Source organism: Leopardus geoffroyi, chromosome C2, assembly GCF_018350155.1.
Source record: "Leopardus geoffroyi isolate Oge1 chromosome C2, O.geoffroyi_Oge1_pat1.0, whole genome shotgun sequence".
Taxonomy (NCBI): domain Eukaryota; kingdom Metazoa; phylum Chordata; class Mammalia; order Carnivora; family Felidae; genus Leopardus; species Leopardus geoffroyi.
Genome location: NC_059333.1, coordinates 104,019,195 through 104,035,511, shown reverse-complemented (window position 1 = coordinate 104,035,511; position 16,317 = coordinate 104,019,195). Strand labels below are relative to the sequence as shown.

At 37.7% G+C, this 16,317-nt stretch overlaps 1 protein-coding gene across 2 annotated transcripts in view; it reads left to right on the top strand.

Annotated features, from left to right (window-relative positions):
• The first annotated feature begins 166 nt into the window (after positions 1 to 166).
• Positions 167 to 16,317, top strand: part of NMD3 (NMD3 ribosome export adaptor) — a 32,323-nt gene continuing 16,172 nt past the window's right edge. Inside the window, exons 1-7 of one of the 2 annotated variants that reach the window (XM_045503074.1) lie at positions 167 to 328; positions 904 to 959; positions 1,900 to 2,034; positions 3,752 to 3,848; positions 11,011 to 11,091; positions 12,180 to 12,308; positions 12,586 to 12,676. In XM_045503074.1, coding sequence (XP_045359030.1) covers positions 916 to 959; positions 1,900 to 2,034; positions 3,752 to 3,848; positions 11,011 to 11,091; positions 12,180 to 12,308; positions 12,586 to 12,676 — 577 coding nt within the window. In that variant the 5' untranslated portion in view covers positions 167 to 328; positions 904 to 915. The remainder of the gene's footprint in view (positions 329 to 903; positions 960 to 1,899; positions 2,035 to 3,751; positions 3,849 to 11,010; positions 11,092 to 12,179; positions 12,309 to 12,585; positions 12,677 to 16,317) is intronic. The other variant, XM_045503075.1, reaches the window with a different exon arrangement.

Here is a 16,317-nt window from a genome sequence, read left to right as displayed (position 1 = left end):
TAACCCAATAGAGGAGTTGTAAAGTCTATGTAAGTACCACCCACTATTGCAGGAGAGAGGCCGAACCTTCTCTCCCCACTCCTTCCCGCTTGCCCCGCCTCTGGGCCGGGTCCCCACCGCGCGGCTCGCCTGTGCCCTCCCCTTCCTCCGCCCCCACCCGCCCCTTTAACTCCTCGTTCTCGGTCCACGGGATTTCGAGCTCTTGTCTCGCGAGACTTTCGTCGCGCTGGCGTTGGCTGTGTGGCAGCCTGGAGGTGTCACCTGGAGGTGACAGGGGCTGTTTTGTCGCAGATTTCCCGCAAAACTGGGTCTGTCCCAGAGGCGTTAAGTAGGTTCTGGGCGGAGACCCGGCTTAGCGGTCGCGCGGGGTCCCTGAGGAGAGAGTGGGGCGGATTCCCCGATTTCCGGCCGGCCTCAGGCCGCGTGCGTGCCGCGTGTGCGCTGCCCTCCGGGAGCCCGCGTGAGGTTCCACCCGCCGTGTGCGGGGTCCGGGTGGGTGGGCCGCGGCGCCGTGACACCGCCGGCGATTTCTGCGGCGCGGGGCTGAGGCCCGGTAGCTGCAGGCTTGAGGGTGAGGGTGAGGGTGAGGGTGAGGGTGGGGGTGGCGGCCCTGGCCGTCTGAGCGCCCTTCTCCTCCCGCGGGAGTTAGCGCCGTGGTGATGCTTGCGGTCAGTAGACGAGTTTAATGGCTCAGGGAAACTCTGGAATTCTGGAATTTCTTTGGTTCTGATATTAAAGGAAGTGACTTCTTACGAAGTAGCTAGATGGAATTGGTTATTTGCTGCTTCACGAGGCTTGTCTGACTTATTCAGAGAAAGAGAAGGAAAGAGAAGGAAGATTTGTATAGAGGTGAATAGGCAAGTGACTTAAATCCCACGATTCATTCTCTCTCTTGAAATCAAGGGATACAGAAACATGGAGTATATGACGGAATCCGCCGACCGCACCCCTGGACACATGTGAGTCATATTCCTTCTTCCCCATCCCCCTTACATTTAAAGATGCTCAAGTGAGTCTTTGAAACTCACTACCTGTGAGGGAAGCTTTTCGTTTGTTTGTTTTTTGAGATGGAATTCTTTGTCTTAAGTGGGGAAAGTGGAAAGCTTTATTTCTTGAGAAAATTGAATTCAGTTTTAGTTGGAAAGTTTGTCGTAGTAAAATACTTGCTTTAAGAGTATTAAAATAAAATTAAAATAGTTGCTTTAAGAGTATTAAAATATTCACTGTACATTCTTCTGGATGTCCATGTGATAGCCATTAGCCACATGTGGCTATTTAAATTTAAAGAAACTAAGATGAAAAATTAAATATGAAGTTCTTCAATCATTACTAGGCATGTTTCAGGTCCTCAGGAGCCACATGTGCCTGGTGACTACTATATTTGAATATTATGGATTATAGAACATTTCTTTGGGACAACATCAATGATTCCTAAACATTTTCTGTCCCCAGTACACCTGGAGTTAAGACCCCCGTCCATTTTACCGAATCACTAGACATGAGTCTCTTTCCATCCTTTGAAAAATTTTCTGCTCTGGGTAAATGTTTACATTTTGGTAGTCCTATACTGGCACCTTAAAAAAAAATGCCTTTGGACTATAAAGCTGTCTGATGATTATTATTAGAAATAATTTACACTCTCTAGACCTTCTGAACATCACCATAGTTTGAGGATTTTTGAAATTCTAGCCATCCTTGTTTTTTTGGTGCAGTATTCCAAGGTGATGCTTTATAGCATCTTTGAAGATTGCTCTGCAAGTTTTTTTTTTTTTTTCTTTTTTTAACGTAGAGATAATATGGCCTAACTTGGAAGGCTTTTGTTTGATAGCCTTTATCAAGGCATCAAATGCATTTAAGAAACCTAACATGAAAAATTTATGCTGTATTTATTTATTTAAGCTTGTGCTGCGAGTGTGGTGTCCCAATCAGTCCAAATCCTGCCAATATTTGTGTGGCCTGTTTGCGAAGTAAAGTAGACATCAGCCAAGGCATTCCGAAGCAGGTCTGTGTGTCTTTCTGCAAGCAATGTCAAAGGTATGGTGTACTACTTATTTTGTCCTACTTGAAGTTGAGATTTGTAGATAGGAGAGCCACTGGCATATGCTGAGATGACACCGACATACATAGAATAAAGTGCATGTAACTGACATTCAATTTTTACTTATGTTGGTGTTGCCAAAGATTTTAGGATTTGCAATTTTGTAATGTACTTTTCTGGTTTGCCCTGCTAATCTGGTAAAGTTAGTGGAAAGGTGCTTGGCTGTTTTTTTAAATTTTTTTCCTTGTAAGAGATTAATAGGTTTGCTGTAAACAGTGAACAGATATGAGTTGATGTTCATAAGGGTAAGTGAAAGAGATTACTAAGGACATACTGTTGTTATTATCATGAGGTTTTTTTTTTTTTTTTTCATTTTAGTTACCAGACGCTATGTATGACAAAAACCCTCCTAAGTTTTAATGTTTTAAGTATTTGAGCAAAGTGTTTTAAAAATTCTATTAAAATTCCCATGTAACTAAATGACTGTAGTAAGCTATCAAGTAACACAAAACTGCCCAGTGACACTGCCCATATAAAACTAATTGCCTCTGATTTCCCAAATGGGTTAGGATAGTAGTGGTTCTTCGCTGTTTTAGGGATGGGGGAGGTGGCTCATGAATCCCTTTGGGAATTTGAAAACTGTCTTTCCAGAAAAATACTTAAAATTTACATATGTACAAAAACATGAAACTTTTCTGTACTATTTTAGGGAGTTTATAGTTTGCAAGTTTGGCAAGTATGAGGCTTGATCATTTACAGATACTTGCTATTGAAAGCATGGTGGAGTGGAAAAAGCCTGAGACAAAGAATCAGGAGACCTAGTTTGTCTTGGATTTCTCACAAGTGAGCTTTTTGAAACTCTGCCAATTAACCTCTTTAAACCTTAATTTTGTCATCAGAATGAAAGGCTTTATTAATTGATATATGAAGCCCTTTGACTTCAGAAGCATGCTTTTTACAAATGGACCTGTATAAGGTTATTGAATGAACCTTTAAAGGTGAAAATCAGAATATGCACTTAAGTATGGCAAAAACAAGCATTCACATAACATATTTAGAAGTATTATGTATTTAACAAATACTTATTGAGTGTTTACTATGTGCTTGGCACTCTCCTAAGTCCTGAGCAGACTGGGCTAAAAATCTTAAAGCATGTGCACAAAGGATTTAAGGTTTAATTTAATTAGGTTTTATGTAAGATTTAATAATGAGTTTTACAATTTAACATTTGGGAATGGACTTGAAATACATGAAAAGTCTGAACTACTGTTGATACATAGTATGAGGTGCTAATTTATCTTTTTTTGTGTGTGAGAAATTAGCAGTTCTCAAGCATCTTAGATGCTTATTATAAACCATGCTGATACCATTTTAAGATGATTTCTTACCTGTTTTTCAGAGTGTAGCTTCAGAGAACTTTTAGGCATTTTTCAGTCCTCACTGGAATTCTTTGCTGGTGCTTGAAGTATTAAGACTTCTTTAATAGATTGAGATTGGCTTTCTCAAATATACTTAGGATTTCACATTTTAAACTGAAGCTACTGATCTAATTGAAAGTTTTCTGGAACTGTTAAATATACTTGGGTTAAGTGCTTCATATCAACCTTGGGTATTATTATATCTTACTAATAATCAGTGGATTGTCTGCAGATTCACATTGAAATTTTTGTCTTTCCTGAGAAATGCTGGGTTTCAGTGTATTTTCTTTCTCAGATATTTCCAGCCACCAGGAACTTGGATACAGTGTGCATTAGAATCCAGGGAACTTCTTGCTTTGTGTTTGAAAAAAATCAAAGGCCCTCTGAGTAAGGTAGGTCAGTTAGTTAAAATTGGTTTTTGTAGGCATGTGTTACTGTTTTTATATTTTAATCTCTTATTTTCAGAAAATCCTACCAGTAGGTTTTCCAAAAATAACTTAAATGTTACTGTTGGTAAGCACCCTACTACAAAACTGTGTCCATTTTTAAAGTTATATATATTCTTTTTTTATGGAAATGAAAATCTTTTTGCTTTAAAAGACTTAATGTGAAATGTGTTTTTTTCATTCATTATTTATCGCCAGCCTCTTATGTGCAGTAGTTTTTCTGAAAATATTTATATAAAGGCATTGCTGGGGTCCCTGGGTGGCTCAGTCAGTTAAGTGTCTGACTCTCGATTTCCGCTCAGGTCGTGATCTCGTGATTATGAGATTGAGTCTTGCAGCAGGCTCTGCGCTAAGCATGCAGCCTGCTTAAGGTTCTCTGTCTGCTACTTACCTGCTTGTGCATGCACACTCTGTCTCTTTCACTCAAATAAAAAATAAAACATTAAAAAAATATACCATTGCTAAACATAATTTAGGAGATTATAGTATTAAGGCTATGGTATTCAGTTTCTTTTTATTTTCATTATTGCTCTAGAAAGAAAATATTTATGCCTGTTATTTAAAGTGAGTGCATCATTGTCTCCAAAAAAACAAACAGGATTTTAGTCCAGTTTACCTCTCTCTCTGCGTAACACTTTCAGTCTTCTTTGTGTTAAACTTTGACACCAGGTATATATTTTTAATTGAAATGGATTTGGTTTGAAAGTCTTCAGATTCTATTTTATTTTATTTTTATTGGGGGGGAGAGAGAGAGAGAGAGAGAGAGAGAGAGAGAGAGAGAGAGAGAGAATCTCAAGCAGGCTCTACGCTCAGCACAGAACCCAATGGGCTTGATCCCATGATTCTGGAATTGTGACCTGAGCTGAAATCCAGTTGGATGCTCATCTGACTGAGCCACTCAGGCACCCCTTCAAATTCTCTTTTAAGCTCTGATAAAATAACATGGAATAGTTCTTTGAAATTTTTTCCTTTGTTTTCTTTTTTTTTCATCCCTGGAGTTTCTGTTAGTCAAATGTTGTCCCTATTGGCTTAAAAGTTTGTCTTTTTCTCCTTGAGATGTTTTTAATCTTTTTGTCTTTTTTTCTGTTCTTAGTGATTTCCTTTGCTTTATCTTCCAGTCTCTGTATTGATTTTTGTTGTTCCAGCAGTGATATTTTTAAGTTCCAGAATCTTTACCAAAGTCTTAATGTTTTTTATGCATTCTGTTCTTTTATTTATTTTTTTTTTTTATTTTTTTTTTTTCAACGTTTATTTATTTTTGGGACAGAGAGAGACAGAGCATGAACGGGCGAGGGGCAGAGAGAGAGGGAGACACAGAGTAGGAAACAGGCTCCAGGCTCTGAGCCATCAGCCCAGAGCCTGACGCGGGGCTCGAACTCACGGACCGCGAGATCGTGACCTGGCTGAAGTCGGACGCTTAACCGACTGCGCCACCCAGGCGCCCCTATGCATTCTGTTCTTTTAAAAAAATTTTTTTTTTTAATTTTTCTTTAAACTTTTTAAAAATTTGCATATAAGTTGACACACAATGTTACATTAGTTTCAGGTGTAAGGCATACTGATTTGACATCTTTATATGTTATGCTGTGCTCACCACAAGTGTAGCTACCATCTGTTACTTTACAACAGTAATACAATATAATCAACTATATTATCCGTATTGTACCTTTTATCCCTACAACTCATTCCATAACTGGAAGCTGTGTCTTCCACTACCCTTTCTCCATTTTGCTTGCCCCCACAGTCCCCTTCCTTCTGGCAACCATCAGTTTGTTCTCTGTATTTATAGGTCTCATTCTGCTTTTTGTTTGTTCACTTGTTTTTTTAGATTCCACATATGAATGATATCATATGGTATTTGTCTTTCTCAGTCTGACTTCTTTTTTTCTGACTTATTTCACTTAGCTTAATGTTCTCTAGGTCTATCCATGTTGCTGTAGATGGCAAGATACCATCCTTTTTTTTAATACTTATTTTTATTTATTTTGAGAGGGAGGGAGAGAGAGAATCCACGCTGCCAGCACAGAGCCTGATGCGGGGCTTGAACCCACAAACCGTGGGATCATGACCTGAGCCGAAAACAAGAGTCAGATACTTATCCGACTGAACTATCCAGGTGCCCCAAGATATCATCCTTTTTTGGCTGTGTAATATTCCATTCTCTATATAACACATCTTTTTTATTCATTCATCTACTGAGGGACACTTAGGTTCCTTCTGTATCTTGGCTATGACAAGTCATGCTCTAGTAAACATAGGACTGCATATATCTTTTTCAATTAGTATTTTTTTTCCTTTGGGTAAATAGTAGTGGCGTTATTGGATCATATGGTATTTCTGTTTGTTTGGTTGGTTTTGTTTTAGATTTAAGTTTATTCATTTCGAGAGAGACAGTGGGGGGAGGGGCAGAGAGAGAGAGGATCCCAAGCAGGCTCTACACTGTCAGCGCAGAGCCCGATGCAGGGTTCAAATGCACGAAACGTGAGATCATGACCTGAGCTGAAACCAAGAGTTGGTGGCTCAACCAACTGAGCCACCCAGGTTCCCCTGGTATTTCTATTTTTAATTTTTTGAGGAACTTCCATACTGTTTCCCACAGTGGCTGTACCAATTTACATTCCTACCAACAGCAATGCATTTTGTGAATGCAATTTTTCTGCATTCACAAAATTGCAGAAAAATGCAATTTTTCTGAAGGTTTGATAATTTTTTTCAAAAATTTCCTTCTTTTCTCCTAATTTGGCTCTGGAGTCAGTTTTTTGTGTAACTTGGTCTCACTTTTGTACTTCTCGCTTTCAGGCTTTTGTCAAATGTCTGATGAGCCTTAATAATTCATTAGTTCATTCAGTGTTTATTAAGTGTCAGCTCTGTGCCAGTCTGCTTTTGGTCTTGGGGATATAGCAGAGACAAAATGTCTGTCTTAGGGAACTTTTATTCTATGTTTTTTTTTTTTTTTTTTTTTTTTTTTTTTTTTAAGTAGACCCCATGCTCAGGGTGGGGCTTGAACTCAACTACCTGATCCTGAGATCAAGAATTGGACGTTCTACTGACAAAGCCACCCAGGCGACCCTAGGGAACATTCATTCTAGTTGGAGGAGAGGGTGTGGAGTAGGCACTGAACAAAATAAGTCGGTATATTATACGGTATATTAAAAGGTCTAAATTCTGTGGGAGGAAAAACCAGGAAGGGGCTAAGAACTACACAGGGAAGAGTTGTAATTTAAACTAGAGCAGTTGGCATCGTATGTCATCTATATTCAAACAAGTGAAATAGAGTGGTTAGGTAATGCCTCACTGATAAGGTGACATTTGAGTAAACCGTAAAAGCAGTATGAGAGGGAGCTGTGCAGGAATCTGGAGAAGAGACTTAATGGGTAGAGAAAACAAGTAGAGGCAGGAGCATCCCTGTGTGGAGAGAGTGGAGTGAGGAGGGGAAAAGTGTGGGATGAAAACAGCAATCATGGAAAGTCATGGAAGGTCAGGTTTTTACTCTGAATGTAATGGGTAGAGTAGGTATAGTGTAGAGTAGTAGCAAGGTGAATGATTTATGTTTTAGCAGGATCCTTTGCCGTTGTGTTTAGAATGCATGTGATGGAGGTGGGGGTGAAGGTAGAAGTAGGGACCTATGGGGAGTGATTGTAGTAACCATAAGTAATGGTGGTATTTGGGTCAGTAGTAGAGGTGGTAAGAAATGGATGGTTTCTGCATCTACTTTGAAGGTAGTCGGTAGGATTTACTTATGAAGCTGGATGTGTGTATGTGATAGATGAGTATAAGTATGATTTGACATCCATGATTCTTGAGCAACCAGAAGAAGGGAGTTGCTGTTAGTAGGTAGTGGAGACTTCAAAAGGAGCAGGTCAGGGTGGGAGAGATTAGAGCTATCTCATAGTGGTACTTAGATGTCCATTAAACATGGAAGTAGAAACAGTAGGCAGCTGGATAAATCAGCAGGGGAGTGGTCCAGACTGGAGGTAATGAATTTGGGATATAGATGCTATTTACAGCTGTGAACTTGAATATTTCCTAGGGAGTTTGGCTAGAGAAGGGAAGCAATTTGAGGACTGAATTCTGGGATCTTTTACTGATAAAAGCTTGGGAAGGTGACAAATCAAAGGACACTGAAAAGGAGTTGCTAGATGAAATAGATGAAAAATTAGGTGAGTGTAGTGTCTTGGAACACAAGGGAGGTATTTTACAAAGGAAGTGATTGTGTAATTTACAACTAATGGGTCAAGTCATGAGTTCTGTAGATTTAGCAATGTGAAGATTACTAATGACTTTAATGAGCAATTTATGTGTAGTGGTGGAGATAAAAGACCTGATTTGAATGGAAATGAGAGAACAGGAGAGGAATTGGAGGTGACAAGTATAGGTAATTTTTTTTTTTCCTTTTTTTTTGAGATTTGCTCTAAAGGGAAACAAATGGGGCAATGGGTAGAGGGAAATAAGGGGAAGGGACCCATTTCTCAAGATGTGAGATGTTATAGTTATATTTGTAAGTTATCTAGGAGTTGTAGAGTACAGAGGGAACAATTTGCACAGAGACAGAATAATTGCCTGGGTCATGCCCTTGAAGAGTGGAAAAGAGATAGGATATAACATACTTGTGGAAGAATATCAACAAATATTTGGCACTTACTCTCTCCCAGGCACCATTTTGGGAACCTGGAACATTTTTGTGGAACAAAACAAGTATCTCTGCTCTCTAATGGTGCATTCTTAAGGTTGGTCTTGATAGGAGCAAGGACAGTTCATATGTGGTAACAGGAGAGAATGTATTGGTAAGTGGGAACTTCTGGAAAATCTTCTGATTACTTTTCTAATTGAGAAATGAAGTCTGGGCAGTAGTTATGAGGGAAAAACTATTAGATGTTTGAGGGTGGAGGAGAAGTTGTGAAATAGTCCTCCAGTGAATGGGAGAGAGAGAATGTACTAGAATGATGTATGGTTACAAAGGTTACTGTTAAAAATTTAAAGACTAGCATGATGTGTATTTCTTTCTGTAACCCCATCAGTTGTACAGGTAAGGCATAGAACAGGCAGTGTACTGAATTTAATAAAGATTGTGATTAGCCAGATGACTAAGGTAAAGTGAGAGAGGGACCAAGGGAATTGAGTGTATGCATGGGAATGGTTTTGATGATTGATCTTGAAATTAAGCTAGGATATGATGGAAGTGAGTAGATAAAGAGGTATGAGAGATAGTGAAAAGGTTGTAGGGTGAATAGATCGTGGGTTGCAATAGGTTGCAGGGGTTTTAGTGCCCAGAAGCTAGAGCAAATGAGCTGGAAAGATAAGAGGTGGGAGACGGGATGTTTAGAGTTGAGATTTTGGAGAGGTTTCAGTTATTGGTAAAACTTACTGGTAAAAGGATATGAATAGCTGAGATAGAAGGAGGACGAGATCTTGTAAGAGGAACTCAAAAAAGGGAGATGCTAGGGTATTGTAAGGATATTGAAATCACTAAGTACTAATATTGTTGGAAACATTAACAGTGAGCCAGGAGCTAAAGTCTTTGAGAAATGAGAGGGGTGACCCAGGGGTTAACAGATGATTATAATAGAGTAGGTAGCATAGCCTTCAGATTCAAAACTGGGTGTGTTTAAGGAGGAGGCAGGGAGGTGGTTTGGAATTAGCAGTTAAGAGCAAGAAGGACACCTGTCTAGCTCTTGGTCCAGTGATAAGAATTAAAACAGAACAATTAGTCCTTAATTAGCTTTAGGGGAGCATTCTATGTAACGAGATCTAGAAGGTGAAGGGAATGTTTAGCAAAAAGATTGAGCATTTAGGAGGCTTTGTTGTGTTAGTGAATGTTGAGTTCCAGAGGGCGCCGTGAAAGGGTTTCAGAATTTTTGGAGGAGTGTTAGATGGGACAGAATAGGGAATATGTGTAATTGGAGTGTGGGAGATGAGGGGTGACTGAAATGTTTAGGGATGTGGTAAAGAAGAATAAAGGGCCCAGTTAGGTTGATCAGTTCTGATTGTCTGAGGACTGATAGTGTGGTGAGGCTGTGTTAGGGAATGTTGAAGTAGGTGTCAAGGGTCTTCTCTCCATTCCTGTGGATGAGTTTGGAAGCTGAGGGAAGGGCAGTCTTAGAGCCTTTGGGCTGCCTTCTTGACCCTTGCAGATGGAGACTGAGGGAATTAAACACTGCCTGTCACCCTCTTGTACCTGGGTTTTGCTTTAGGGGAACCAGTCATGTGAGGAGGGTTTTACTCTGGAGTGCTTCATCTACACTAGCAAGTCTAGTTCTCATCAGATAAGAGTTGACAAAATCATCATCTGCCCACCGATGTCTCCCAAATCTGTTCTCTTCAGCTCAGTTTTCTCCATAGAGCTCCAAACCAAATATATATCTTACTATCCTCTGAACAATTTTATTTGGGTATCTCATACATAAACCCTCTTAAATGTCTGAAACCAAAAATAGTATCTTCTCTCCATCAAATCTATCCTTTGTTTCAGAAAAATAGTTATTACCTGGATGCCCAAGCTGGATACTTGAGCATCATTTTAGAATCTGTTCTTTTCATCCTTCCCATATACAGTATCACTCAATCCTGTAAATCTTATCTCCTAAATAACTCTTGGGTCTTTCTGCTTCTTTTATTTCCAGCACTTCTTAGTTCAGGTCACCTGCACTTTCTGCCCAAGTTATTGAAACAGCCTCCATTTTTGTTCCAATCCTCTTCTTCCTTGAAACACCCATTTTAGCCATATTGAGCTACATTCATTTCTTTACATACAGCAAACTTTTTTGGCCTCTGCTGATTTAGCGGTAAGTTACCATTGTGGATTCAGTATTCAATATGAGACTCCCTTTAATGAATTTTTTTAAAAACCAATGTATTTAATGTAGAGAGAATAATCCAACTAGAAACTTGTTCGTGAGATTTCTTGTAAATGATGAAGTCATTAGATCGTCCTTTTATTTGCTCTTTTTGTTGCCATACCTCTAATGATAATTTTTTTTTTTTACTGATGATGTTGAGTAGTGATGTCAATCAGATTCCTTAAACATCTTATGAAATCTATTAATGAGTTCTTTCATCTTTTTTCTCTGGTGGGAATTTAGGTTTCTTTTTGTTTGTGTTTTTTTTGAAGGTACGGCTTGTAGATGCAGGTTTTGTTTGGACTGAGCCCCATTCTAAGAGACTTAAAGTTAAACTGACTATTCAGAAAGAGGTAAGCTATACAAAGTTTCTCAGCATGTCTAAATTGTAGGTAGTGAAAATGAGGAGATATTGGTAAGTTACCTTTTGGCTTGAATAGCTTAAAAGGGAAAGAGTAATCTTAATTTTAACTTTTGTTTTCTTTTGGGTCATCTGCACAGATGATCAGGTTGCTAGTAAGACCAGCTATTGCTAATGATTAGTGGGCTAAAGTAATTTTTAAAAGTTAGGAAAAAGATTGAAGTAAAAGCATGAGCTAAGACAGTATTTCTCAAACTTGGCTAATCATCACAGTAATTCACATTAAGTGAATCCAACTGGATCCGTCTGGATGTGACACCCAGAAATCTATGTTTAAAAACTTCCCAGGTGATTTCTGGTGATTGACCATGTTTGGTAACAATTTAAGTAAGGAACGTTTGTTTTTTTGAGAGTTTTCTTTGTCTTATTTTTTCTTCTAAGGATGAATTCTGCGCGCGCGCGCGCGCGCACACACACACACACACACACACACACACACACACACAAATACCACACACAAGTATATAGATACATAGATTCTTCAAAGACTATGTTTACAGCCACTTTAAAAGTAAATATGAAATGCGAATTTAATCCTACAAATTAAATTTATGTGTTTTTCTTAATACTATAACTTATTTTTATAGTTTTTTAATTGGTTTATTATTGATGTCCTCAAAGCATTCATGGAAAAAGACTTTAAGTTAAATAGTAACTTTGTTTTTTAATTTTTTTTAATTTATTTTTATTTTTCATTTATATTTTTATTTTTTTTTAATTTATTTTGAGAGACAGATAGTGAGCAACCAGGGGAGGAGCAGAGAGAGAGAGGGAGACAGAATCCCAAGGGGGTTCTGCACTGACAGTGGGGCTCAAACTCACAGTCAGATCATGACCTGAGCTGAAATCAAGAGTTGGACATTTAGCCAACTGAGCCACCCAGGCTCCCCACAGTAACTTTAAATGTTAAAGTTCTTAAATTTGAAATATTATTTTCTTTTAAGAAAAATGTTACTAAATAAAAAGGAAAGAATGAAGGAGTGATTTTTTTTTTTTTTTTTTTTCTTTCCCCCTTACCAGGTAATGAATGGTGCTATCCTTCAGCAAGTGTTTGTGGTGGATTATGTTGTTCAGCCTCAGATGTGTGGAGATTGCCACAGAGTAGAAGCTAAAGATTTCTGGAAGGCTGTGGTTCAAGTGAGGCAAAAGGTATTGACAGAAAGATGATGAGTGAATCCTTCATCTTGTATTTTATCTTTGTCGGTTATAAACAGTTAGTAAAACCTCCTCCTTTTTCTTTCCAAATCCTCAGGCACCAGGGATGGTCTAGGTTTCTGCAACATTCATCTTTAAAAATAGGTCACTATCACATTTAAGATCATCTTTAGAGGTTGTTTTGTTTTAAAAATCAGTGTGCTATATCTATAGATGGTTTTTTTGTTTGTTTGCATTTCATCTATTAATCTAATAATGCATTTATGTTTAGACTTTGCACAAAAAAACCTTCTACTATCTGGAACAGTTGATTTTGAAATACGGAATGCATCAGAATACACTTCGTATCAAAGAAATTCATGGTGAGTTAAAATTTGAAAACATTTGAAATGATGTCAAAATTTATTTCAACTAATGTAAGAAGTCTTCTCTTTATTGACAATGGCTAGAATAGTACTGTCCAAAAGAATAGTTTCTTCTGTTAGGAAGGAAAAAAATCTTAGTTCTTTATCTGCATTGTCCATTATGGTAGCCACTAGCTGTATATGGCTATTGAATACTTGAAATGTATCTGGTGCAACTGAGGAACTAAATTCTTAATTTTTTTTCTATTTTAATTTAAATTTACACTAAGTAGCTACCAGATGAGTAAGTCAGTAGCTGCATTAATATAATATAAAGTGCTATGATGGAAAATTCATCGAAATCTTGTTTTATGCAGAGATCGATTTCTGTTTGGAAAAAAATTATTTTTGAGATTTGTAAGTTCTTTTGTAGTATTTTTTAAATGTTTATTTTTGAGAGAGAGAGAGAAAGAGAGAGCATGAGTGCACACACACAAGCAGGGGAGGGGCAGAAAGAAAGAGGGAGACATAATCCAAAGCAGGCTCCAGGCTCTGAGCTGTCAGCACAGAGCCGGACGCAGGGCTTGAACCCATCCATGAGCTGCTAGATCGTGACCCGAGTCAAAGTTGGATACTTAACCAACTGAGCAACCCAGATGCCCCTGTAATATTTTTGTTTTTGATATACAAATGATATATTTAGATTTCTTAAAGGTGGAATTTAAAATTTTTTGTATGATTTCATAATGGCTCCTTAGAGTATGTTCTGTCTTAGCACTTTCTGTTGATATAGTTAGTATACATATTAGATGATGGATAAATATTTCTCTGATTGATAGTAGAAAACATAAATATTCTTAAGCAGACTCTTGAAGTTTCTTGCTAAAGGTTAATATTTGTTTGCTATTGGTGAACATGTACGTATGTTGTTTTCCTAGTCTCTAAAGTATAGGCTTAGAGATACCTGTTCTTGAAGGAATGAACAAATTCTTATATCATATCCTCATTTTTGAGTTCCACTGTGACTAACTGATTTGTTGCTTATATCTTGTATGTCTTGGGAAAGTACTTTTGAGAAGTGTGGTCTTGGGTCCTTACATGGGGGAAAGAATATATGTAGTGATGTCACCTGGAGAACATCTTTTAAGCTTTGTGTCTGACCTGAATGCTTTACCAGTAGATGTAAGGTTAATAGTCTAAATTGGTAAAACACAATTTAATGAATACTTAAGGTATTCTTAAGGAATTCTTAAGGTATACTTAAGGTAAGGTCCCTTCTTGTCTGTGTAACATAGTGCCTGGTTGTTTGTGGCTAGTCACCAGGCAAAAATACATCATTGTTTTGACTAACTTGGTTTTGAGTAACTTTTTTGGGGACGAGGAGATCCAAATATTCTAGCTAAGAAAGCAAAACACTATTTCTCATCACCCTGACAGATATGTATTCACAGAATTGTTTTGTAGCAAAAGACTTGGATAAGTTCTGGGTCATACTTTTTTTTTTTTATTAAATTTTTTTTTTAATGTTTATTTTTGAGAGAGAGTGAGACAGAGCATGAGCAGGGGGAGGGCCAGATAGAGGGAGACACAGAATCAGAAGCAAGCTCCAGGTTCTGAGCTGTCAGCACAGAGCCTGACGTGCGGCTCAAACCATGGACTGTGAGAACATGACCTTAGCCGAAGTCAGATGCCCAACCGACTGAGCCACTCAGGCGCCCCAGTTCTGGGTCATACTTTTGCACTCATTTTCAAAACCCAAATATTGCAAATTTAACAGCCCTTTGTTCATCCAGAGGATTTAATCTGTTTTTTTCTCCCTACTAGTTCTTGATTTGATTTAAATAAATTTTTTGAATGTGGTTTATTTGTAACTTTGTTTTTAAAATCATAATAATATTAAAAATTCAGAGATAAAAATATCTATGAATAAAAGACCTCTATGTTCCATTTATCCCTTTGTTATCCCCAGTGTTAGTCCTTTAAAACAAGATCATATAATAATGTGTTCTGTATGTAAATTGTGGTAGCGTTTGTTTCCCCTTATGGGGGATCATTCTATAATATTCTGTGATCTGCCATCTTAATGTATTTGGAAACCTTGCCATGTCTTTGAACGTGGTTCTATTTCATTATTTTTAACCACTGTGTGTGTGTGCATATATATATTTGTTAATCCTTGTATAATTAGTTATATCTTATTGGTCCACAAGATATTCCATTTTTTGCTGCTACAAATGGCACTGTATTAAATATCCTAATGTTTGTGCATATTTGGTGGGTTTTCTGTGAGATTGAGTTCAAGAATTGAAATGACAGGGGACACCTGGGTGGCTCAGTCAGTTAAGCATCCAACTTCAGCTCAGATCACTATCTCATGGGTTTGAGCCCCACCGTCGGGCTTTGTGCTGACAGCTCAGCATCTGGAGCCTGCTTCAGTTCCTGTGTCTCCCTCTCCCTCTGCCCCTTCCCTGCCTGCACTCTGTCTCTCTCCTCTCTCTCAAAAATAAATAAAACCTTAAAAAAAAATTTAAAAAGAAGTAATGACTAGGCAGGAGTATGCAATTACTAAATTTTTACATGTACTGCTAGATTGTCTTCAGAATAGTGCCAATTTGCAGTCTCAGCACTTGCCACCACTATCAAATTGGTCTTTGTAATTTTTGCTGTTCTAGTAGGTAAAATAATGGTATCTTGTTTTAATTTGCATTTCCTTGATTACTAATGAGGATTAATATTTTTATATATGTCTTAGCCATTTATGTTTATCTCTTGCTTCTTATGTGAATTGTCTTTTTTCCTCATTAATTTTGTGTCTTATTCTGGATATTAATCTCATTGTATGTATGTGTATATTATGTATGTATGTTTAGAGAGAGCTAGTGTACATTTGAATGTGAGCCTAAGAGAGCAGATACTTTTTTGCATTGTCACATGCCTTTTATCATTTAAATTTTTTATTTTTTAGTTACAGAGCTCTGGCTTATAAATTTTGGGCCTGACATAGGAAAGCTTTGTATACTCCCACAGTTACATTTTTAAAAGTAAATTATTTGGGGGGATTTTTAATGTTAACCAGTTAGAGTTTTTCCTAGGTTAATCTAGCCTTTCCCACTGATTTGAAATATCTCCTCTCTTGCATACATTTTTAAATTTTTTTTTTTTTCAACGTTTATTTATTTTTGGGACAGAGAGAGACAGAGCATGAACGGGGGAGGGGCAGAGAGAGAGGGAGACACAGAATCGGAAACAGGCTCCAGGCTCTGAGCCATCAGCCCAGAGCCCGACGCGGGGCTCGAACCCACGGACCGCGAGATCGTGACCTGGCTGAAGTCGGACGCTTAACTGACTGCGCCACCCAGGCGCCCCTCTTGCATACACTTTTTAAAGTTTTGTTTTAATTACTCATTTCTTCTACTTAAAATTTTTTAAATTGAGATATAATTGACATGTAACATAGTAGTTTCAGATGTACATCATAATGATTTGATGTTTGTATATATGGCTAAATGATCACCACAGTAAGTCTAGTTAATTTTCATCACCATAAATATTACAAAATTTTTTTCTACTTTTTAAAATTTTATTTTGCTTGAATTAATTGAAAGTTTGTTTTCTAATATAATATAAATCTATTTATAAATATAAATATATATATTTAT